This window comes from Engraulis encrasicolus, chromosome 14 (genome assembly GCF_034702125.1).
Source record: "Engraulis encrasicolus isolate BLACKSEA-1 chromosome 14, IST_EnEncr_1.0, whole genome shotgun sequence".
Taxonomy (NCBI): domain Eukaryota; kingdom Metazoa; phylum Chordata; class Actinopteri; order Clupeiformes; family Engraulidae; genus Engraulis; species Engraulis encrasicolus.
Window position 1 is genome coordinate 34,337,083 of NC_085870.1, and position 25,983 is coordinate 34,363,065.

The window sequence follows — 25,983 nt, forward strand, 5'->3', positions numbered from 1 at the left end:
GGTCTCCTGTCCTCCTCGGTCCAAAAGTGGACTTTTTTTTTGTTTTGTTGGCCATTGTAGGCTCCGATGTTAAATGCTAAATCAAGCGTAGTCTACCTTTTATTAGTTGATAAAAACAGCGCGAGGGATAGAATACTCCAGTTTTAATCGGAGTATTCTGTTACATGACAAATCCAATCGGACCCAAATCAGATAATCCACGTCGTCTAATCGGATTTCTAAAAATCTGATTCCAATCGAATTATTCGAGTTACATGACATTTCTTTAATCGGAGTAATGTAATAATGCGATTTTAATCGCATTATTAATGTGCATGTAACCACGCTCATTCACAACAGGTGCAGCCAGTGAAGGATTCCATTTCAACTGTCACTGTCTCAAGATTCCATTCTTAACGAGCAGGTGCGAGCAAGCATTCTAGAAGTCTATTGTTAAGCTCTGCAATGCAATGTAATATAGTCTTGCTGGACTATGCATGACAATTAGCTGCTTGGCTTAGTGGTAATGCATGCCGCTGCATTAGAGATATGGAGGTTGAGGGTTTCGAATCCCACCCGAAGCCATGTTGATTTTCTAAATTATATCATATGCAGCGTTCCTTGGCCGACTTAAAATGCCATGTATATCATTTAGTATGGATGGCAAATGTGCTGAATTACAGATATTGAGGTTGGGGGCTCGAAACCCAGTCAAAGCCATGTTGATTTTCAAAATTATATCATATGCAGTGTTCCTTGGCCAACTTAAAATGCCATGTATGTCATTTAGTATGCATGGCAAATGTGCTGGATTACAGATATGGAGGTTGGGGGTTCGAATCCCAGTCAAAGCCATGTTGATTTTCAAAATTATATCATATGCAGTGTTCCTTGGCCAACTTAAAATGCCATGTATATCATTTAGTATGAATGGCAAATGTGCTGAATTAGGGATATGGGGGTGGAGGTTCGAACCCCAGTCGAAGCCATGTTGATTTTCAAAATGATATCATATGCAGTGTTCCTTAGCCAACTTCAAATATCATGTATTGTATGTCATTTAATATCAATGGCAAAGGGGTTGGATTACAGATATGGAGGTTGTGAGTTCTAATCCCGCTCGAAGCCATGTTGATTTTCAAAATTTTATCATATGCAGTGTTCCTTAGCCAACTTAAAATACCATGTATGTCATTTAGTATATCCCCAAAACGCAGAGCTACAACACTTTCAAGATGGCTGAATCCAAGATGGCTGAATTGTTTGGCCCATAACTTCTGACTGGGTGGATGGAGTTTTTCCAAGATTTCTTTTAGCTTTGTTTTCTCAATAGTACTTTGTTTCATCTCTGCCCCAAAAGGCAAGCCCGCTTCCAGCATTTTCTGTGAGAATGCATTTCTAGTTTAGTCTTAGGTTCCTTAATATTTATTGTTCCTTTTTTTGCTATAGGCCCACTATTTTATTATGAACCTCATTTCATTTAGCCTTACTTTTTGATTAATTTCCCCTCCAGTTTTAGTCTCATTATTTTCTTTGATTAGTTTTGTAATCATTTTATCTCTATTTTTTGTTTATTTTAAATTTTTATTTTATTTTTGTGTTTTGAGACCATGATGTAGGGTGATATTGCACTTTAAACAATAAATATTATTATTATTGAATGTAACACTGTAGTGCATTGACAGGAAAATAGGGACACTGTATCAGACTGACAGCGATAAATGCTGTCGAGGAACTGTGCATTCAGAACATACTTTAAGATAAGTCAGTCGCATATGACATGTGATTGACGTCATATCAGGTGTGTTCCAATTGGCGCACAAAATGGTTTCAGTATCCAACAAGCGTTTGACCCTTCAGTACCCACATGATTTGTTTGATGAAGATGATGATAGTTGAACAATTTTAAAACATCATCATGAGCTTAGCAGTAAGACGGGTGTGTCAGTAGTCAGTCCTTTGGCAGTTCTATGATTGATTTATAATAGAATAATAGAACCCCTAATAGTACACTCCCTTCATTCAATAGATAACCGACTCATCAAATAAACTGCATTGGCCATTCTAGCACATGTTGAATAACACAAGCCAAATGTGCATCACTGAAGCGGAAACTAACTACAAGTAGGCCTATTGCCACATACCTGTAGAGTTGCACTTAAAGTCCCACTGACTAGTTTCCTCTTATGTCCCCCTACAGGGTAGAAAACACATTTTCTCTCATTTAAACAACAGAGGGTGGTCTACTCCTCTACAGTACATGCTGTTACTGTGTATACCCTACCAAAGGAGGCAGTGAACTCAGAAGTGCCATTCTTTAACCCCTCTAGCAAGTCCATAATACACAATGGAAATGGTTTAGAAGGTGCACCGTGTAATATTTTTGGTACACACATAGCATACAGTGTGTTGGAAACAATGACGCCATGTCACTTTATTTTTACTTTCTCCGCAGGCAGTTATAAGTTGGACAAACTTTAAAAACGCCATCCAGTCTGGTGCATTCCTTTGTTCGGTATCTATAACGATAATCAGTTGTTGTACAGTATGTCAACAGAGGGATGAAATATCACTGCGTGACAAGACTGCTGAGTTTGATACCCATCAACAGGACCAGCTTTCTATGTTGGAGGTGAGAAGTTATGTAAGCTGAATGTCACCAATGACAACTTCCCACCTGCAGTTCAGCAAGTAGCCAGGAAGTAGCCACAGGACCAAGGCTTGACATTGTCACCTGACCATCAGCCAAATGGGGGTTAAACTCAACTGTGGCCAGTGATGAGTTCAGGGTCACTGGCCACTTTGGCATGTAGTTTATCCTAAGGCATGTCATATATCAGAGTAGCTTTGGCTGGCTTGCAGTTCATGAACTGTTTCCACAATGGGAAATGGTCAACTCAAGTTGAAGAAGGCAAGTCTGCACACTGCGGAATAAGCTCCAAAAAATAAAGTTTATTGAATTAAAACAGCAACGTTTCGATCACCCTAGATCTTTGTCAGGCAACCACAGTGTGCAGACCTACCTTCTTCAACTGTCTGACACTTTTGTCTAGCACCTGCAACAAGTGACTTTGGATGTGTGTACCCTACCCAAAACAAAATGGTTAACTCCAGGCACGAAGTTAGGAGAAAAGAAAATCCTACCAGGCAAAAAATGACATATACAAAGATGACACATGCTGTTATTTAATTATATTTTATGACATCCAAAGAGTGACTGGCATAATTCACATAATATTTACAACACTTTCAGATGCCGGTCCAGGGCCTGGCCGCCGGAGCCATCAACGGTTGCAATCACCTTTCATGAAAAGACAGCAGTAAATCCAACAGTCAAACTGGGTCATAATTGTTGGACTGCAGCAGCAAATTCCAATATGGCTGAAACGTCACCTTTCTGTCAGCTCCACTTGAGGCCCAGCAAAGCCTCGAGCGGTGGCCTCAGGGTTGCGAGGGTCTGGGCTCCCTTTCATCACGTCACCTCTGCGCTCCACTGCCGACACCAGGCACAGGTGCCCCACGCGTCGGACAACATGGCCCATGCGCCGCAGCGCTCGAACCTGCTGCTCACTGAACTCCGCTTATGAGATGGTGAAATGGCACAAGAGAGAAGAGAAAAAAAGAAACAGTTTAGAAGTAAGAACGCTTACGTCTAGGAGGAAATGTGTCTGACAATTCTCATTCCTCCACGTCATGTTATGCAAATAGCTTAGTTGGAATAACTGGGGTTTCTTTAAGCTAAAAAAAAAAATCAGCCTTCAATATGGATAAATACACTTGATGTTTGTAAGTTAAGCCTCGGAAAGATTGAACCATTATGTACATGCTGACATGAGAACTTTTCTGATCTCCTAAAGCTTTCACACTAAATGGTGCAAGACAATAAAGTCAGACTTTTTCTGTGGACAACAAAAATGCATGGTAAACATTAAAGGCCATGGGATAAAAGCTGTTTTTAAGCTGACAAAGTGGTTATGATGATTCCCCTGGAAATGCTATTGGTGTAAACTGAAAGGCCAAACATGGCCAGTCCCTCATGACCACCATTACCACCATCTCCTAATGGCTACTGCCGCCATGATGGCGCACAGTGTCTCAAAATAGTTTCATGACAACAATACATATTAGTGTTTCTCAACAGGGGTGCTACAGCCCCCCAGGGGGCATTGGGGGGCCCTAGGTGGGCGTTGAGAAGGATACAGCTGAATGGGGGCGGGGCTTAGTTCCCACTGGGCGGCATTAGTCTATTTTCTTTTCTTTTTCAATACTAAGGGGTGCGTTGGCAGGCTTATGATGAGGTCAAGGGGGCATCTGTTCAAAAAAGGTTGAGAAACACTGGTACATAAGTATGGTGCTAGGCAGGAAGGAGAACCAACGGAGCATCTCAGATGTGGAAGATTGACGTGCTTTTATTTAGCACAACTAATGTTAACATGCCTTCACCAATCAACAAAAAAATATGAATATGAATATGGAAATGACAATAAATTTGGTGTTGTTTGGGTTGCTCCAGCAGGCACTTGTCTTAAATCAGACAGAACATCCCTGGAATGTGGTAGAAACTCATAAATTTCAACACAAAAAGCCTGCTGGTGATTCTGTTGAACTTCCTGTGTGATATAATCCCATCAGCATGGACTAGAAAGCCAGCGGCATGCCAGACTTGTTGTGTAATGCTGCACCCCCATACTGAGGTGAGGTGACTGGTGAGCCGGCTGAGCAGGAATTTAAATAAAATGACAGCTGGAGGTGTACAGTATTTATGCCTTGCTGAAGCCATGTTGGATTCTTCAATTACAAATAAGCAGAGGTGTATAGGTAAAGGTAGGCAAGTAAAGGTAGAAGTACTCTTGTATCCAACTCATTCGGAACAGTGCAATTGCTGGTGTATGAACTACGTCAGATCATGTACAAGTGTTGTAATTACACAAAGAGTCATTAAGAGTACTTCTACTTTACGCGTATATATCTTTGCAAATAACTGAGTATACTGTATTTATATTTACAACTCATTATCATCTCAAAGGTGGATGCATCAGGGTTCCCACGGGTCAGGGGATTTCTGGAATATCAGGGAATTTCAGGTAAAGTTGTTCCAGATCGGGAAAGTCAGGGAATTTTGTAATAAAGTACAGCTCCAGGCCTTTTTATATAGAATACCATGAAAAAGTTGATTTATTTCCATAATTCCATCAATAATGTTAAACTGTCATGGATTGTAGATTCATGGCCCAGTTTTTTAACTATTCCAATCATTATTTTTTTCTTTTTATATACGTTGGCCTTCCAGCTCAAAAAACCAATGAATTGGGGAATTCGCATTATTAGAATATTGTTATAAAATCACATTTTTCTTCATCAAAATTCGGGTCACATTAAATCAGTTGAAATTTGGTACTTTCTACATAACATGCAATGGTCAATACTTGGTAAGGACATTCTCTGTCTTCATAATGGCCATGATGCGTTTAACATTGAAGTCAATGGCAAAAACAGTGCATAGGAGTTATGGAAGCCCAGATATCCTTGATGCTTTGCTGTCAGCTGTTCTTGTTTGTTGACCTGGTACCCCACACTTCACTCTTCAATATACCCTATAGATTTCCATGCCACGTTTTGGCGCTAACTCACCAGTTTAATTCTAAATAACCAGAAATGAAACCCCATTGAAAATGAATGGGGTTTTATTTCTGTTGAGTTAGAATTAAAGGCCTGGAGCTGTATGATGTGCAAAGCTAGGGATGGCTTGGTTATTGCAATTTAAATGTACGGCCTTTGAATCACAGGAGAATGTTGGGATTGGTTGGACTGGTTTGAATGTGAGTGTAAGCATTATATTAACCGTTTCCTTACATGGAGATTCAGATTTAATGGCAAGAAAGGTCATGGAAAAGTCGACGTTCACACTGGCACTGCAGTGTTGGCGGATCCCATGCATTCACTTGCATGGGCGGACACGAAATACATTGTGGGGACCGCCGGCTCCATTAGCCCTGCGAGCCATCCTATGTACTTCCAAAGGATTGGCTCCACTACTAGTCTGGCTCTTGTTTTCTGTGGCGCGATTGCAGCGGTAGGATCTTGATGCCCAACGTTCCCTAGAAAACAGCCAATAAGCGAATAAGCGCCCCACGTGGGGGAGGTCGCTTGTGACGATGACGTAAACATCTGCGCCAATGGCTCTGGTCCGCGCTATGTTGTTGTTGAGTAACTGTCGGCGATTGGGTGAGAGCTGTCCAATCATTTCAAACCATAACTGAGTGTAAACTTCCCGCTTCCTGCAATCGTGTCAGATCACACAAGCTCCAGACCATGAATACGAAATTAAATGGTACATTGCCTCGACCAGAAGTTCTGAAATGTTCAACTTTGACGGTTGTCGTGGATCCATCAGCCAATCAGGCCAAGTGTATGAATGGAACACATTAAAAGACAAACCCCATTCTGTCCGTCAACCGTCAACGGAGGGTGGTACTGTAGTGTGAACAACGAGTTATGCATAGTATTTAGACTTCTTATTATGCTCCAAGAATTACTCCCATCTACATTAAAGGACACAATTAATCTCAACCAGAGCTAAATACTTACAGTCAACCAGAGTCACATTGGTCTGCATACTCGAGTGGAGCCTCCCTTCAGAAACAGAGTCGGTCAGATTTTTGTGAAGCGATAAGAGCTTTATCAGCACCTGTGATGAAAATCATGCGACAATCACGTCACGCAGACTAGCCACATTTTACATGAAGCACAAACCATGTGCCCTTGATGACCCAGTACACTGATAACGGCGATTTAAATCACTTTCATTTGATGACGACGACTTCACATGACTGCTATCACACCAAATTCCTGTGGAATAATATTTTTTGGGTTTAAGTCATTGTGTGAGTTCATTGCATGAGCATGGCATTGCGCACATCTAAAAAAAATAATGATCTCTGGCGCTGGATTTAAGTGAGACATAGGAAAAAAAAAAAGCATTGTCCATCCACACAGACAGATCCCTGTGATTTATTTGAAATATAAGGCATTCAAAATTAAAGATGCATTGTGTAGAATGTGGCCAGAATGGGTACTGCAACTATGCTGTTCATTGAAACTGTGCTGCCTATGACCAAATTTGATCTATAATAATAAACCAATATTTACTAGTATAACCAACGTACAGTAAGTTTTGCAGCTAAAATGTCTGGAATATTATATGTCTGGAATATATATATATGGAAATTCCAAATGACAGACCATGGAGAAGATCCCCCTTTTCAAGTATGAAAAGCGCAATTTTCCCAGTCACAATGAATACTTAAAATTTGGTGGTGGTGGTGGTAAGTATTCATGAAAAAGGAAACATGATTGAATGGGCAGCATGAATTCTGGAAATAAACTAAAAAAAAATATTACATGATGCACCTTTAAAGAAATAAAAATCATCAGAGCACACACCTGAGCCATCCCACTGAGAGCCTGCTGTCCTGCAGTGGCTCCTAGGACTACAGTCTGGCCACACCGCTCACCAGTCTGCCGTACAACAGTGGGTACGTGCCAAGACCGAGCCCTCTTCCCTGCCTCAATCCTGTTAGGCTAGTAGAAAGGTATTGTGCAGACAGAGAAAAAAAACACTTTTTAATGTACTGTATCTATTTCTGTCTGTAAAGGTAATTGCAGTGAGGCATACCAGCATGACAGGTCAGACATAAATCAAAAGATCAAGTTGAAGAAATGTTCCACTATAGGAATTAATACAATGCAACTTTAATGCGAGTTAATCACTTAATTATCCTTGGGTGATGCTTTATCACTACCTGATCAGACCAGGTCGCATTCTGGGTCCCCTTATTACGCCAGGAGAAGTTCATGATTTGGCTGTTTAGAAGAATGCCGGATGGTGTGATAATTCCGCTTCCAAAGAGCCCATTGAGAGAACTGCAATACGAGACGATAAGATGAGCACAAACCTCTCCACCCTTACCCTGTACATCTCCATTACAGCAGGTATTATATATCAAGTAATACCACCGCCGCCTCACTTCAATCTGGGCTAGAACATAGGCCAGATCGGGTTAGTCATGTGCAATCCGGCACGACAGGTTTGCATGTGTGATCAAACGTGTTACTGCAGATTTGGTTACAGGACAACATTGCAAGGGTTTTTGATGAGCAATTTCCTAATAACGAGAATAATGAGCCTGACTAAGAGATGATTAATTATTTGAGGACAGTTGGAAACACCCAGGCTTCATCTGGCCTACCTGTCTCTTAAAACTCAGATGTGGTAGCATATGTGGCTCAGTACCATATTTATGAGTGATTATGAATATTTGTTTTTGATAATACCATGACAGTGACACAATAAGGTCATCGGCACCCATGACGAGCACTTGACTGGAGGTTCCGGCACCTTCCGGCAGGCTGCGGAGAGCCGAGACGCGGCGGTGAAGGAGGAGAGGCTCGCTGGAGGAGTTGCGGATCATTTGACGAAGCGCAGCAGCATGGGTTTTACTGTAGCACAGGCAGACAGAAGCAGAAGCAGCAGACCATGAGGCCATTTATATAACGCACCGTACTTAGATATACTGTACACAATGCAAAACCATGCCATTCAAATTACAAACTGTACAAGGATATCCACAATGCGTTGTGGTTACACTGAACACCCGAGATGTGTACACAGGTCAAAGACAAGGTTTTTTTGGGCTCAGACATCAGTTGGTGCAATGGCATCTAATGCCTATAAATTAATTAGTAATTAGTGGTTGATAAGCTGCAATGAATACCGTATGCTTCTTACATAGTCCACCAAAAACAAACAAACTAAAAATCCATACAATAGTGGCACTGGCTGTCATTGTGCCAGCACCCTGACGTGTGCTACTGCTGAAACGTCATTGACCCACATGCATAACAAGGTGACCCATACCTTGTCATCTTGGAGACGGTGTCGGAGACAGAGGACACAAACTTTGGATCTGCTATCCCAGGTGCCATGAGCAGGGCTGCTATAAGAGACTGAATATAAAGCCTAAAATCAGGTATCCATAACCCAATGTTTCAGCTGTCAGACAACTTATACAGTACATGAACACTAGAGTATTGGTCTTTCATTCTCCAATGCAGTGTTTCCCAACATTTTTTGTCTTGCGTACCCCCTAAGCATCTTAGTTGTGCCATGAGTACCCCCTAATCAATTTTCTATATCATTTTCTCAGTCCTGATGTGGCTGCTCCATACATTTGTTATAATAATAACACTTTTCCAAGTACCCCCTGCAATGTGCTCGCGTACCCCTAGTGGTACACGTACCCTTGGTTGGGAAACACTGCTCCAATGTTCAAGCATGTTCATGTAAGTTATATTCAATGCATTGGACTTTTATCCAGAATTTAGACTGGGGGTTAATAAGGTTCACATGGCCATATGGCGCCCTGTTTTGGCGACTACATGGGAACTGCACTTGATTGACATGATCTACCGAGAGGGGTCTGGCTGCAGGCTTGCAGCCGGGTCAGTGGTGACGTCACCGCTGAACTGCGGGACAGAGTCGACGTCACACGTGAGCCACACGACAGTCTGTGGGCCTACAAGACCGCGGCATCAAGCTAAAACAATCCGATCCTCGGTCTCGTCTTTTGAAATTCATTGAGAAGACATGTTTTTAACACGTAGGCCTATAATGTTGCTTAATGTCGAATGTTAAGTTTTGTGGTCTGTGTCCCCGCTCTGCGCATATGCAACACGTTGCGTGGAGTAGGGGAGACTGGGGTTGGTTGTCACACGGGTAGGTTGTCACAGTCATCATATCTCAGCCACTATAGGGCGTAGATCAAAAGTTTTGACACAGATCTGTTCAGAATTGGGGTTTAAGGTCACCTACGTTGATAGTGGAGGTGAAAACAGCATCACTTTGAAGTGAGACAACTTAAAGTGTTTTTCACATGCAAAACCAACTTTTGAGGACTCCATTGTTTTTCTTATAAGTCATGACACTATAAGTTGATGTCACAATAAATATTGCCATTTGAAAGTGTAAAGGTAAAGCTACAAATTGGTTAGTTTCTTTCGGAGCTAGAGTAATGCATGTGGACACAAGCATCCAAAATAGCTCAAAATGTCAGTTGGGGTAGGTTGTCACAATTTTTTCGGGGTTGGTTGTCACATGAATTACATTGCAAAGTTGTTAGTACTGGCATTGTTATGACTTTTATTGGGCTATAGTGTGTCCTGGGCACTGTATGTTTGCATGTTTGAGGATTGGTTGGCTTTGTGTTTAACATTTATGAACTTATGGATAACATTTATGGATTAATGATTTTTAATGAATTTCAGTGACATTTTAATGAATTTAATGAAATGAAGTGAAAATGAAATAGACTAATGGCTTTTTAAAATGTAATTGATGATTCTATACACATGAGATTAGTTTAGTGTAGTTTAGTTTCATATTTCATTGAAAATAATGAAAAATATATAATTTAAAATATGTCTCTATTTTTTCATTTTCCCCATTACAATAACACAGGGACAACTAACCCCATGGGGTGTGACAACCTACCCTGCAATGGGGTTGGTTGTCACATCTGCGCAAGGTGCCTTTGACAATCCATATCTTTTTAAGAGAAAGGAGTCTTCTGGATCTAAGACTATCCAAATGGACCTGAGACATCAGTCAATAACTATGGACAGAAAGGGTGTCCTTACCATATACCAATGTAGCAGAAATTAGATTTAAGTAAAAAGTGTGACAACCAACCCCGGTCTCCCCTAGTCGCCCTTCAGTTTGCTTAAGGCTTGTTTCGCTGAAAGGCTGTCTGTACTCTGTAACATTTGTTTTGTTCGAGTAGCCGCGGTTATATGGCATTTTTCGTGGTTTATTGATACACCACGTGGTATATGCAATGTGTTATATGCAACCAGTCCACTAGGTGGAGCCTGTGCCTACTTATAGATGCGTTGTCTACTGTATCACCAGAGTAGTAGTACAGTGCTGTGAGTGAAGCCACGCTCCTGTAATGCTCTCATACTTACCTTTCATCTGATTTAATAAACGTAGTTATTATATTGTAGCGTTTGGTAGCCAGGGAACACACAGGATGTAGACAGAAGTGTCCGTTTAATGAAGACTGTTGTTGGCCACAGCCACGCCACATAAAAGTAACACAAGTCAAGTACACAGCTTACTGGTAACCCAACTGTAGCACAGCTGGTTCGGTCTCGCAGTAAACACCAAAACTTCCCGCTCCCCTTATTGGAACCCCAACAGTGCCTCGCACACACAAATAGAACAGAACAGAATGATGGAACATGACATACACAACATAGGCAAACCCCAGACTCGTTACACTACCCCCCCGTTACTGAAGTCCTCGTCCCCGAGGACGAAGTCTCTGAATCTTGGAGGCACACGTCTCCTCCGCTGTGGCCGCCCCCGGGGAGTGGCATTGGGAGGGGTGGTACCTCCCCTCTCGACGGGAGGTGTAGATGGGCCGGGGCTTGCTGGCAGGGCCCCGGACCAGGCATCCCCTGGGCCGGCTGCAGGAGGTGTAGAGGGCCAGGGGTTGGCATCCCCTGGGCTGGCCGCAGCAGGTGTAGAGGGCCAGGGGTTCGCATCCCCTGGGCTGGCCGCAGCAGTTGTAGAGGGACAGTGGTTCGCATCCCCTGGGCTGGCCGCAGCAGGTGTAGAGGGCCAGGGGTTCGCATCCCCTGGGCTGGCCGCAGCAGGTGTAGAGGGCCAGGGGTTCGCATCCCCTGGGCTGGCCGCAGCAGGTGTAGAGGGCCAGGGGTTCGCATCCCCTGGGCTGGCCGCAGCAGGTGTAGAGGCCCAGGGGTTCGCATCCCCTGGGCTGGCCGCAGGACGTGTAGAAGGCCCAGGCCTCGCAGATGGGGACCCGCTTCCGATGCTCTCCAGGCGGCCGGCCGGTCCAGTCGCAGGCTCTCCCGGTGTCGCGGAGCCCCTGTATGGTGCCAGACGGTCCCGGTGGAGCGCTACCTTGCGCCCCCGGGAGGGTAGTTGCACTCGATACACCACCTCCCCCAGGCGCTCCAGGATGTGGCACGGCCCCACCCAATGACTGTCCAGTTTGGGGCATCTGCCCTTCTTTCTCTTGGGTGAATATACCCAGACCAGCTCCCCGGTGGTGAAATGGCGCCCCTTTGCTCGCAGGTCATAGTTGCGTTTCTGCCGCACCCCTGCAACCTGCAGTTGCCTGCGAGCATAAGCGTGCGCAGAGTCCATGCGATCCTGCAGACGCTTGGCATAGGCAGGACCTGCTGGGATGGGCGGAGTGTCCGGAGGTCTCCCGAAAGCCAACTCTGCAGGCGTTCTCAGCTCCCGACCCAGCATGAGGAGGGCAGGTGTACAGGCAGAGGACTCCTGGATTGCTGTGCGACACGACAGTAAAACTAGGGGTAAGTGCATATCCCAATCCCTCTGGTGGCTGGAGGTGAGTAGGGATAACTGTTCCCCCAGAGTGCGGTTGAACCTCTCAACTAAACCATCACTCTGAGGGTGGAGGGGTGTGGTGCGGGTCTTTGTGATGCCTAAGCGGGAACACATTGTGGCAAACACCTTCGACTCAAAGTTCCGCCCCTGGTCACTGTGGAGGGATTCTGGGACCCCCAGCCGGCTGAACATTCCCCCAAGCAGTGCATCCACTATTGTCTCTGCTTCCTGATCAGGCAGCGCATATGCCTCAGGCCATTTAGTGAAATAGTCCACTGCAGTGAGAATGTAGCGATTCCCTCTCTCTGTGCATGGCAATGGCCCCACTACATCGACCCCCACGCGCTGCATTGGCTCTCCCACCGGAAACTGTTGTAGGTGAGCCCTGGACTGGCCCCGTGGACCCTTGCGAGCAGTGCAGGGGTCACAGTTCCGGCAAAAGTCCTCCACATCCACTTTCATCAGGCCCCAGTAGAAGGCCTGGCCCAGGCGGCGGAGAGTCTTTTTAATCCCAAAGTGCCCCGACCCAGCAGAGCCATGCATGGCGGCCAGGACCATTTTTTGCATTCCCTTGGGCACCACGATCTGCCATCTCCCCTCCCCAGTAGCAGGCTCCACCCATGCCCTCTGGAGAACCCCATCCTGCAACCGTAAGTGTGTGAATTTAGACCACAGCCCTTTAGTCCATGGGGAGAGAGCGGCCACCTCCTCCCACGGGGGTCGCTGCTGTGCCTCCACCCACAACACCACCGGCTGCAGGTCTGGATCATTTCGCTGCCCCTCTGGCCCAGTCTGTGTTGTCCACCACCCACAGCTCCCTGCTAAGCTCACACCACACGTTCTCCCCCAGCTCCTGACTCAGCTCCTGCTCTCTCTCCTCCCGGCGATCGCATTACCGGCAACTGTCGGCACTACACGGCCGACGTCGGGAAAGTCCATCGGCATTGCCGTGGCTCACTCCTGCTCGATGGGATGACGTTGAACTCATAGCACTGCAGCTCCTCCAGCCAACGCGCCAGCTGCCCCTCTGGCTCTCGGAAGGTCATGAGCCACTGCAGGGAGGCATGGTCAGTGCGCAAGGTGAAGGGACGGCCACACAGGTAGTACTTAAACTGTCGAATCGCAAACACGGTTGCGAGCAGCTCCCTGCGCGTGACACAGTACCTACGCTCTGCTTTGCTCAGGGCCTTGCTGTAGTAGGCGACGACTCTCTCCCCTTCCGGCCACACCTGTGACAGGACAGCCCCGACCCCCACCCCACTCGCATCTGTGTCCAGAACAAAGTGCAGGTCAGGCGCCGGGGGTGCCAGGACTGGTGCGCTCATCAGGGGACTGCTGCAGTGAGCGAAAAGCTTGGTCACAGTCCTCTGACCAGAAGAATGCTGGTCTTTTTGCAGGAGTCTGTACAGGGGAGAAGCAATGCAGGAAAAACCCCGCACAAACTTCCTGTAATAGGAAGCCAGTCCCAAAAAACTTTTAAGCGCCCCCTGGTCTGTAGGGGTTGGCCACTCCCGTATGACACTGACCTTGTCCTCGGTGGTGCCGATTCCATCGCCTCCCACACGATGACCCAGGAAGGTCAGCTCCTGTCGCAGCAACCGGCACTTTTCAGGGTGCAGCTTCAGCCCGGCCTCCCGAATCCGCCGCAGTACCCGTCGCAGTGCTGCCATAGCAGTGTCGAATGAGCTGCCATGGGCTAGGATGTCATCGAGGAAGACCAGGCATTCAGACCGGGGAACACCTGCCACACACCTTCTCATAAGGCGCTCAAAGGTAGCGGGGGCATATTACACATCCAAAGCAGAGCACTTAAAACTGGCCACAGCCCATCCCGCGTGCAGAATGCTGTCTTGGCACGCGCCTCCGGAGAGAGTGGGACCTGCCAGTAACCACTCCGGAGATCGAGGGAAGAGAACCAGGAGGACCCCGCCACCAGATCCAGGCACTCGTCGACACGTGGGAGGGGGAAAGAGTCTTTTGTGGTGACAGCATTGAGTCGACGGTAATCAGCACAGAAACGCCACTGACCTCCCTTCTTTGGCACCATAACCACTGGCGACGCCCAGGGGCTCTCTGACGGCTCGATGACGCCCGCTTGCAGCATGTGGGCCAGCTCCCGGTCGGCTGCCTCCTGTCTGGCCAGTGACAGGCGGCGGGGGCGCTGTCGTATTGGTGCTGCAGTGCTGTGTTGATGGAGTGTTGCACCAGGGAGGTCTGACCCAGCTCTGTCTCGTCACAGGAAAAGCAGTCATGGAACTCGGTCAACAGCTGCCACAGCTGCTGCTGCTGCTGTGCATCAAGGCCCTCTGCACTCTGTTGCCATACCTCGCGCAGTGCTCGCTGTCTTTCCGCCGTCCAGCCTGGTGTAGTTCCACAGCCCTCCGTCTCCGGCGCCGAAGATTGTGGTGTGCTCACAGGGACAGCTGGGCAAACCGGCGGCTTGCTCCGCCCCGCACTGCAGTTCACGGGTGGTTCTTTCATTCGTAACCTCCCGGATTCCTAGTTGGGCCTCCCCCACACAGCAGCCGTGGGGTCTTGGTGACAGCGCTATTGCATGGGTATCTAGGGGGCCTCATATTAACTACCTGTCCATCACTAAAACTCAGTGTGGCTTTACCCAGGTCTAATTGGCAACCCTTCTCCCGCAAAAAGTCCAGCCCCAAAATACAGGAGTCTTGTACCTCCGCAACCCACACAGTGTGTGTCATAGTCCGCCCCCCCAACTGTGACCTCAGCAGACCCCTCCCCTTCATTGGTGCTAGCTCACCAGTAACAGTACGGAGTTGAACTGCTGTGTGCTCCAGCTGTATTCCCACAGGCACCACTTCAGGCCGCACCACTGTAAACTGTAGATCCAGTGTCCACCAAGGCCGTACATGGAACCCCTCTATGCATATGGGGAATATGGCAAAAGTCCGAAATTGAAGTCCTTCCCACCACCACCACTTGTTGCTCCCCATCACAAACCGCCCTTTGGGACCTGAGCCCCCTGAATGGGTTGTGCACGGGACATTGTCCTGGGGCCACACAGCGTCCCGCTTACTGTGACCCCATCCCGTTTTTCCGCAGCTCTAGACAGGGTAGGGCAGTTCCTCTTCAGGTGCCCGGCCCGACCACAGGCCCAGCAGAGGCGCGTCTGGCCGTCCCGCGGTGTTGTGCAGGTCCCCGGTGTGATTCCCCTGGCGCCGCCCAGCCGGCAGAGCCAGCCCCCTGATCAGCTCCGTCACCTCATCCACCCACGGTGGTTCGTTGGACAGCCTCACACTCTCCAGCTGCACTAGGACCAGAGGAGCAGCACCATGCAGCGCAGCGCCCCATCACCATCTCCCTCTCCAATCCATATTCCAGTGCCTCAGTCAGTGTGCTGGGCCGGGCCAGCTGAGTGTGCACACGCAGATCAGGGGGAGAAAAGGGCTCTGAGGAACTGATCACGAGCCAATTCAGTCTGCACAGTGTTGGGCATGTGTGGCATAAGCCCGCCGGGTGAGCGCCTCAATGTCATTCGCCAGGGCCCTCAGTGACTCTCCTCTCGCCTCAGACGTCCCATGCAGCTCAGACCGCAGGAGCTCGGACCGAAAACATTGCCCAAAGCGCCGCCCTAGCGCCCCGGTAAGCGCACTGTAGTTAGCTCGCTCGCTCGGTCCAGCAGCAGCAAGCAAGATAAAGCATCGTCCGTCAGGCAAAGCGCGAGCTGAAGTGCCTTTCTGCTCATCCGACCAGCCACTCGCACAAGCCAACAACTCGAACTGAGCCTGGAAAGCATCCCAGTCCGCTTTTCCAGCGTATTTGGGAGTCTTAATTCCTACCGGTACGTTCTGTCCCAGGGCGCCGCCATCTTTGTTGACATTCTGGCTCGGCGCGTTGACTGACGTCACCGGTTTGCGAGCTCTGAGGGATTCCGATTGTGCGCGAGGGATAACGTCTCTATTCAGCTCGACCCTACCAGCAGCTGCGAAGTCATGGTTTACCCCAGGAAACCGACTTTGTGCCTCGGAAAATCTCTGTGTGTCTAGTCCTCTCCTCACCACCGGCGTACAGTGAGGGTAATCGTCAGCATCCTCCTCCACTTTGATAATCACACTGTCCATCATCACCGCAGCAACGGGAAGCTAACAGATGCTAGCTATCGAAACACAGACAGCTGACCGAGACAAACCGAAACCGAAGTTTTCTTCTGACACCAGTGTAGCGTTTGGTAGCCAGGGAACACACAGGATGTAGACAGAAGTGTCCGTTTAATGAAGACTGTTGTTGGCCACAGCCACGCCACATAAAAGTAACACAAGTCAAGTACACAGCTTACTGGTAACCCAACTGTAGCACAGCTGGTTCGGTCTCGCAGTAAACACCAAAACTTCCCGCTCCCCTTATTGGAACCCCAACAGTGCCTCGCACACACAAATAGAACAGAACAGAATGATGGAACATGACATACACAACATAGGCAAACCCCAGACTCGTTACAATACCTTCGAGTGTTTATTACGACACAACACCACGTAATGTTATAACTGTAGTGTGTGCCGGGAAAGAAACGAAAGGCCAACTAACAGAGTATCACGTGGAACATTAAAACAGGCCAACACTTTGCTGGTGGTTGAAATTTGTAAGGCAACCCCAAGTAATCAAGCGGCGTCGTAGCGCAGCTAGTTATACCCGTGGCTTGATTTTCTTTAGAATAGCAATGAAGTGGACGATGTGGCAGGTTCGCGTCCCCGAGGGGGACGAGTTGTGTTATCATACTTCTGCCACATTCCTAACATTATAATGTTGCCGGTGGTGTATGGAAAATATCTAGACCAGAGCCATTTCCTTGGGTTAATTAAAGTTAAAGATTAACGACACATGACTTGGCCGTCTGTCAAAGATAGCCGAGGCCTTTTTTTTCTTTTTCTGAAAGACGATGTAGGCATAGGCCTACATAAGAAAATAATAATAATAATAATAATAATAATAATAATAATAATAATAATAAAAACACATTGTAAGTAAAGTAACACAACTCCCCCTCGGGGACGCGAACCTGCCACATCGTCCACTTCATCGCGTGTGACGTCGACACTGTCCCGGAGCAGGTCCCAGAGCAGGTCAGTGGTGACGTCACCACTGACCCGGCTGCAAGCCTGCAGCCAGTCATTATAGGATCTACCTGGGCTTGAGCACCAGTGATAGCATTTCATAGCGTTGCTTAAAATGGTCGGTTCAAGTAAAAAAAAAACATGAGAAGTTTTTTTAATATTCTGTTTGATTTAACATTAATACGGTTTTCTATTCTGACTTTTACAGTACCTCCACTATCCAATGTGAGGCGCTGTGTTCTCCAATCTTCCCAGTTAACTTTATGCCGTCCATGATGTTGAGGAAGGTTAGGAGTACTCCAGCTGTACTGGGTGGAGGGGGCACAAACACCTGGTGCCCTTGGTGAGGGTGAAGGAAACAACACATACAGGCTGAGTTAGAAATTAATTTCATTGCCTTTTCAGTTGGCTAACTGGACATTGAGTCATCGAGGGCCGTTCCAAATTGAAAAGGGTTTAATTCCTCCTTTAGTAGTTGCCTTAAATTGTGACAGGCAGACTTGAAGGCAACATCGGATAGTGACTTACCGCTGCCTACTACCCAGAATGCTGTGAGCCAGTTCCCCCTTTAGAGGTGAAACTTTAAACAAACATCTACTACCTTAAAATGGTCTTCAGTTTGATCATTACTTTGATATATTAAAATTGAAGCGGGCTGTGCTGCTGTGCCATTGCACTGGCGACCCGAGTTCGATTCCAGCCTGGGGTCCTTTGCTCATTTCCTGTCAGACTCTCACACTGGCCTGTCCTGACTAAAGGCTTACAAAGGCCAAAAATGATCTTTGTAAAAAAAGAAATCAACATTGTAGTATGCAAATGTGACATCACTCAGGGTCAAAGGTCAGGCTGAATTGAATTAGTCCATCAGGGGAATAATATACAGTATTTCAGTCCGGTGGTGTGGCTGGCTTCCTGCTATGAAATTATACTTGATAAGAGGAAGAAAGGAGTCGCACACTGGAGCTGGATGCAAAATCAAAAAATGTATTAAACAAAGCCGAAAAAATGTAAATAAAACCGACAGACAGGGGACAAACGTTTCGGGTCTAGTCCATCATCAGTGTTCCCAGTTTGCTGGATAAGACATTGGCGCGGACGCCACCGCACCATTACTATGAAATTATACTTAAAATATGACTTCAATACACTGTATGGTTTTTTATTCCACTAACATCTTAAGTGAAGAGACAACATTTTTGTTCAGATTTACAAGTCAGTATTTCAAATCCAGGGTATATTCATTCAGGATTCATTATGACAACGTATAGCAATAAACAAAACTGCCCTACGATGTGTTGGACAAGAAAAGACCATTTAAACTTGTGCAAGATATCCGTGTATGGAACAGCTGCATCTTACCCTTAAACGTGACCATCAGAGGCTCTTGCAACACTGCACTGTAGTTGGCCAGATCTGCTCTGCTAAGCACCCCTCCATGAGCCTGCACCTACACAATTGCCATTCAAGAAGAAGAAGAAGAAAACGTACGTATAGTATTATCTATAAACTGTAGATAGACAACCCTAATCAAAATAAAGCTATTTTTAATTTATTTTTAAAACATGCAACTGTTGGGGGAAGTTCTTATTTCAATAGAAAGATTATTCCAGCATTTGGCAGCGTTATGGCTAAGTGCCATTTCACCCTGTCTGGATTTTACCCTGGGCACAACCAGCAGAGTAGACTCTGAAGACATATCTAAGAATGATATTGCTCTAGAATAACTGCACTGTATTTAAGGCCTATGCCACGGAGTGACTTACAGACAATGAGTTTTCAACTCAATTCTAAACCTCACAGGGCGTCAGTGATAACACGTCATTCTGCCTTCCCCTCCCAGTAAACTCGATATAGAGTTCACAAGTAACAGAGAAGAGTAATGAGTGGAGTATGAGGCCATTATTTTGACATCTGAAGTGCCAAATGTAAACAGTACATTGCTAATATTACACACCTGTGTATCTTTGCAGCTTTGTAACTGACTGACTGAGTGGCTCTAAATCCAAAGCAGTTTTTACCAACTAGGCACAGTCCATAGCAAATATTTAAACAGTCATTGCCAGTCAAAGCTCAAGTGAAAGCAGAAATAGCAAGAGACTTGAGCTTGTGTATCCAGACTGTCAACAAGTCAGGAGATTAAAAATGGATCAGAGAGTATGTCATAAAGAGGGAGTCTGTAAAATTGAAAACATTTTTTTCTTTTTTTCCTGTCATTGACCCTGTTACAATAATAACAAGGCATGAAGGACTGACCTCTTCCTCAATCAAGACAAGAGTGTGCTTCTGAACCCTGCATCTGACTCTCTTATCTATTCATCCTGACAGCTTGGCTATGTACAAGTGAGTGGAACAACCAGTGGGCCAGCACTTTAGTGAGCAAAACCCCCCAGAAAAGATCACAAGACGAGGCTGTCCACAGCGGGTTTTCCTTTGGTCTGACCGCCCGTGTGTACAATACTGACCACATGGCTGCCATGTTTTTACACAGACCCTTTTCCCTCTCTTTTATAAAAAAAACGTGTGCCTGATACACCCTAAACAGATCGAACTGGCTGACAAAGGGAGCTGAGATACAAATATGGATGAACACAGTGTTTTAAAGCGTTTGAAAGTTAGGATGTGCATATCCACATAAACAGCAATTCAGGTACCAGACAATGGCAGTACGTAGATAGTGTCAAGAAGATCCCATTGGTGGATCAAAACATTATGTTTTGATGATTTTATGATTATTACGTTATTTGTTAAAAATAATAATTAAGTATTTTTTGGAGCTTGTATACAGTGTGCTTGTGTCCACTCTCTCACACAAAACATTGAGAGACATACAGTAATAAAACACAGGCCTACAGTTACTGCAATCTCCTCAGACACATTCCCTTGGTAGAAGGCCTCCACCCCATGGCTGGCTATACGCTCCAGGACGGAGGCCAGATGGGGCAGCCTCATCAGGGTGGAGGGAGCAGGATGGTGCTGATCATCCTCCTCAGGTGAGAAGATCTCTCTGAAGAGCTTTGATGCCTTCTTCCCTCTATGGGACTCTATGGCTTCAGCTGCCATAACAAGTCACAGAAAGACAGACAGGCAGGCATGCAGACAGGCAGGCAGGCAGGCAGGCAGGCAGGCAGGCAGGCAGGCAGGCAGGCAGGCAGGCAGGCAGGCACGCACACACACACACACACACACACACACACACACACACACACACACACACACACACACACACACACACACACACACACACACACACACACACACACACTGACTTCAAAAAAGATAGGAGAGGAAGCCTTCTTATGCACACACACAGCACCACCATGAGGTGGAAAAACATACTGCATGTCTATAAAGTAAAACAATAAAACAAAGTCACCATGTATTCTCCAATATGCACTCTAGTGTTACTGATCCTATACTTTTGAGACAGAGACCGGACACACAACTATCTAATACATATGGTTGCAACACATAATGAGTATGTTAAAAAGAATTTGTGTTTTTAAGTAAAGCCCAACTAGGAAAAAAGTGAAAGACCAACTGGGAAACTCCAACTCCCATTGTCAGTGACACAGCACTCCACAGCACACAAGTGTTCATTGCACACTGTGAACAACGAAATGGCATTTATGCCTCACCCATGCAATGGCACCCAAAAGGGAGCAGTGTGGCAGGACGGTACCATGCTCAGGGTACCTCAGTCATGGAGGAGGATGGGGGAAAGCAACACTAGTTATTTACTTCTCCCACCAACCTGGCGGGAGGGGAGTTGAACCAGCAAACTTTGGGCTGCATTCATGCTGCCCATTCAACTGTTGCCTTTTCATGAATACCTACCACCACTAGGTCTATTCAATTCTAAGCATTCATTATGACTGCATGGGAAAACTGCACTTTTCATACATGAATAGGAGAATCATCTCCATGTCCACCATTTTGAATCTCCAGGAATATTTTATAATTTTTAGCTGCAGGACATACTGTACTTATGCTAGTAAATATTGGTTTATTATTTAGTAAATATTCATGAAAACATCACATTTTTGCAATAGGCAGCAGAATTTTGATTCTTACTCTGGCCACCATCCCACAGAGTGCATCTTTAAGCATGCACACCTTAGTATCCCATGTGAACTTAAGAGTAGAGATGCACCGGATCCAAGATCCGGTTCCGTATCTGGCAAGATAATAGGGTTTTTCACAGGATCCGGGTCCGGCAGGATCTTAAGCAGTGGATCCGGTATGATCCTAAAAATCAGGATTTGGTGCATCTCTAATTTTTACGTAGCCTAGGCTTTTCAGTCAGTCTTTCACAACCCCAATCGCTGCATGGAGTGAAAGCCCTTTGGAAGCGGCCGTTGCAGGCAGTGTGGCAGTAATCCAATGAGTCTAAAAAATAGTTTGAGCCAACGTAATAAAAACGGGCCACGAGTGCGTGTAGGCTATGTGTTTCAACCCTTTCGTAGGATCCGGTGTCCGGTTCCGGATCCGGATCCGGGAAGATCTTAAGCAGTGGATCCGGTATCCGGCAGGATCCTAAAAACCAGGATCCGGTGCATCTCTAGTTAAGAGTAAATGATTTTACCCAAGCTGTGAGAGACATTGAATCCTTCTCTTGCTATGCTGGCTGCTCTCCTCACAATTTTAGCCAATTGCATCCTGGATAAAGGCATGTGTGTAAAAAGTAAACATTTCTAACAAAAAAACATAGGTAGCATATTTTAGCATAAGAAATGTGTGGTGTCTAAATCAAGGTAGTAAAAACACACAAGATACAAGCAAGATATAACAGATTGTACAGTTACTATATAGAACAAGACAATCCTTGCCAGTGATGTCAGGGAGTATTTACTGCAGCTCTCGTAAAAAGTTTTATGTGCAAGTCCAATATAAAACAAAAATACTCAGATGAATTGAATAGGGTTGCCAACCTGCCATACAGCTGATGTGCTTCGTGTAGTCCCCTAAGCATTCCTGGCACCCCAACAAGAAGGCCTGGCTACGCAAAGGATTTACATTTAGATTTAATTGTTAGGCTGACATGCTTTCATTCAAAAGCACATTGTGGTTTTCAAGAGTAACCACCCTACAACATTTAGCAATACTTAATGTCCTGATCAGATTCAACATGATATACAATCAAGCTCAGATACAATTAATTTCATGGTAAGTGCAAGGACGACCATTGGCGAGTGTGTACGTGTTATTAGGTGTTATTATTGAGATCAGTGGGTGGCCATGTACAGTTGCTTGGACAAAAGATGTTCTTGGAACAGAATGAGCATGAGGAGGACATGTGGAGGGGGAGTACAGAGTGTTAAAATGAATCCAATAAAGGGGCAAAATGACCCGATAGAGCCAGTGCAGTGTTACAATGCTGTCCTTCTGACAGTGTTGTCAGCAAGGATGTTGTACATTGTGTCTGAAAAAAATAAGTTTGGTAGACAGTGCTATTAAGAGCATGTTCTTTTACCTCAATTCATTCAAGATGGGGTTGATCGGAACAAGACCACCATCAACATGCTTATAGTGTTAGATAACTATCAATGTTTTTTTTACAGTAAGGATAAGGAGAGAGGAAAAGGCAAGTAAAGATTATATGCGACCATACTGTATTGGATAACCAGCTGTTACCTGTTTGCAAAGATGGTCATAGATTGAGCACTTCCATATCCAATATCCAAGGAAAACATTGTTTTCAAACCAATGGAGTACACTGGATTATAATCATGTAGCTCCTTTCAATGTACCTTTTCCTGCAGGTCATGCTGAAGCATTTCCTCTTTGATTCTGGAAGGCGCCGTTTCACCAAAATCGATCACAGTATGTTTCCCTGTGAGCCCATCATAAATCAGCATCACCCCACCACTGTCAGAGGAATAATGATATTTATAATCATGGGTTATAGAAAAAAAGTCTTAAATTGTCTTCAGTGAAAACTCATAACTGAATGCAAAATTTGGTGGACTCAAGGCTTCACTGACTGATACTATATAGCCTACATCAGGAGTGGGGAACCTTTTTCAATCGAGCAGCCACTTCAAATTCATCCGAGGAACGTAAAAGTCCTCCAAAGGCCGTATTATGAACACAAACCAGGATTTCCCCCTGCACTTTAGGCCTATATTGAAGGTAGCCACCTTAAGACCCCACCTTCTCTAGGTCCCCTGAATGTAACTTAATTGAGTTGCAAATACGTATTTTCTAAGATTCCTTTACAAAATACGTCATATTTCACGAGAAGCTGCATAACATTAAAAATATGTCGGGGGCTGGATAAAACGGCCTCAAGGCCGCAAACAGCCCTCGAGACATAGGTTCCCCACCCCTGGCCTACATCCTGGAACCAAGTCCAAAGCATTTGGATTTAAGGACTGAAATAAAGTAGGTGGTGTGGGGTTTGAGTAAGGATTTGTTTTCAAAAGAAAGAATCAGATGGTAGACGGTAATGATGTAGGCAGTAATGCACCCTACCCACCCTCCTATCCCTGAAGTGTGTGGATGCACAATGCCCTGGCAGAGGGCAGCAGTGATGGCAGCGTCCACACTTGACCCCCCATCCATGAGGACCTCCAGGCCCAGTGAAGCACACACTTGGCTGTCAGCCAGGACTACTCTTGGGCCCACCACCTAAAACGACACAATAAAAGCAATGCAACTTTGGTGCATGGCGGAAAATACAAGGCCTATAGGGCCATGCAAATCAAATTGTGTGTGTAGGCCTATTCCCGGGTTTCAGAAAGTAAACACCCTACCACATGTTGGTTCTAGCCAATTCAATGAAACAGATTCCAATTAGCACACACTTGCATTCCAATATGCAACCTTGCGTCCTCCACTTGTGTTTGTGGCCTCGGACCAGAAAGTCATTTGTCATGACAACGTCACTGACAACAGCATTATATTTCAATATCTCACAAAAGCTCAATTGTAAAGTATTTTTCTCATTTGCAAACTGGATGGTGAATGAAGACTAGTCCCCCAAAAATTGTTTTGGCTAGGCTGACAGCGGGGAAACTTATTTGTTTTCTGCACGGAGGAGGGGCCAGGAGGCGGGGCGAGGCCACAAGCACAAGTGGAGGACGCAAGGTATTTTGGAATGCACACCCAGTCTGCCTGGTTGTGTATTAGTTGATGAACTAATTAGTGAATTAAGACAGGCAGGTAGCACAGATAGCAGAAAAAATGGCAAGACTCTGCCCTGGCTGTCAGACATTTTGGCATACATTTAGGCTACGTTTATAGCAATACCAAGTTGCACATAAATATCTTCTGATTATAACTGGTATGTGATTGTACTTGCCTCAAATATAGAGAGCCCGCCTATATAAATATGTAAAATAAGGGAAATGGTCACTCCCCCCGCAAAGACCACACAGGCCACGATAATGCGTGTAAAGCCATCTTCAAGCAGAGCTCTCCAAAAACTTCTGTTGAAAGGATCGTCTTTGGTCTCCTTGAAGTAATCGGAACCTTCATTATGATTAGCGTCGCGACTGGACTCATCCAGTTCTTTCCATTGCTCTTTACAATTAATCGATGACACCCCAGTCACCGTCGTTGCTGGCGGAGAGAGAGAGAGAGAGAGAGAGAGAGAGAGAGAGAGAGAGAGAGAGAGAGAGAGACAGAGTTGTTTAACTTGTTTAACAGTTGTTTAAGATGGACCTTTGAATATACACGTGTGTGGCTTTGCATGTGTGAACTATTTAAAACCTAATTTGTCATACCCCTTAGAATTGATCTCTATTTTACAAAGCCTATGACATGGCGGTTATATGTTTTGAGAGACTACCTGGCCTGCCGTCTACCCGTGAGCCAAGGCGCTTGATTGCTGTCGGTTGCGTGCTCATGTAACATGACGTTGGACCGCCACCGGTAAGTGTCGACTTGGCGCTTGGCTTGGTTCCACAAATGCGGCCCTTTTCTCCTCCAATATGGTCGCAATCAGAAGGACTGACTTTTGCCATTTTCTCTGTAACAGTTCACCTGAACCCTCCGCAGCGCAGGCCGCTCGACTATTCAAGGATCTAGCCAGGACTCTGCGCGATGAAGTGTGCTACAGAACAGAAGGCCTCGCAGGCATGACGAAATCAATCAGCAGGTGCAAGATGTCAAATGCAAACGGAAAGTGTGTCGCAGAGAAAGCTCTGTTGTGTGTAGCCTAATTGTTTAATTGTTTAAGTGATTACATCTCATTTGGACTATCTCTTAACAATATTGCCCAAAGCCTGTTTTTAGTTTCAGCAAATAATGGCAGCTATTTGTTTGCATTTGTAGTTGTACAACAACAAACATGCATAATATCCAACAAAATTGACTTGAAGTTCACCCAAATGTCCAAAGATGACACAAACATGTCCCTGCGTAACATTGTTTTATTGCAAGTTTTGAGATTACAATTTCATCTGGATCTTTCGTCCCATTTTCCTTCAATGTGGCAGTGCATATGGGAGTATGTCTCAAACAAGGTTCTTTGTAAACACAACACATTTT

The 25,983-nt window shown here is 45.7% G+C and overlaps 1 protein-coding gene across 3 annotated transcripts; it reads right to left on the minus strand.

The window, feature by feature from the left end:
• Positions 1-3,149: 3,149 nt before the first annotated feature.
• Positions 3,150-25,573, minus strand: LOC134462479 (glutathione hydrolase 7-like). Of its 3 annotated transcripts, none has more exons than XR_010037530.1 (16): positions 25,283-25,573; positions 24,794-25,014; positions 23,969-24,120; positions 23,241-23,358; positions 22,422-22,489; positions 22,076-22,149; positions 20,344-20,546; positions 18,853-18,940; positions 17,705-17,832; positions 8,897-8,985; positions 8,314-8,478; positions 7,782-7,902; positions 7,423-7,560; positions 6,568-6,667; positions 3,373-3,549; positions 3,150-3,280 (listed from the first exon to the last, which is right to left on the minus strand). XR_010037530.1 is itself a non-coding variant. In XM_063215526.1 (16 exons), exons 1-16 carry the CDS (start codon positions 25,455-25,457, stop codon positions 3,277-3,279), a joined length of 2,031 nt encoding a protein of 676 aa, XP_063071596.1. In that variant the 5' UTR covers positions 25,458-25,573; the 3' UTR covers positions 3,150-3,276. The 3 variants fall into 3 exon arrangements, 2 of the variants coding, with proteins under 2 accessions (XP_063071596.1, XP_063071597.1); XM_063215526.1 differs by having other exon boundaries at positions 3,373-3,559; XM_063215527.1 differs by having other exon boundaries at positions 3,150-3,549.
• Positions 25,574-25,983: the final 410 nt, after the last annotated feature.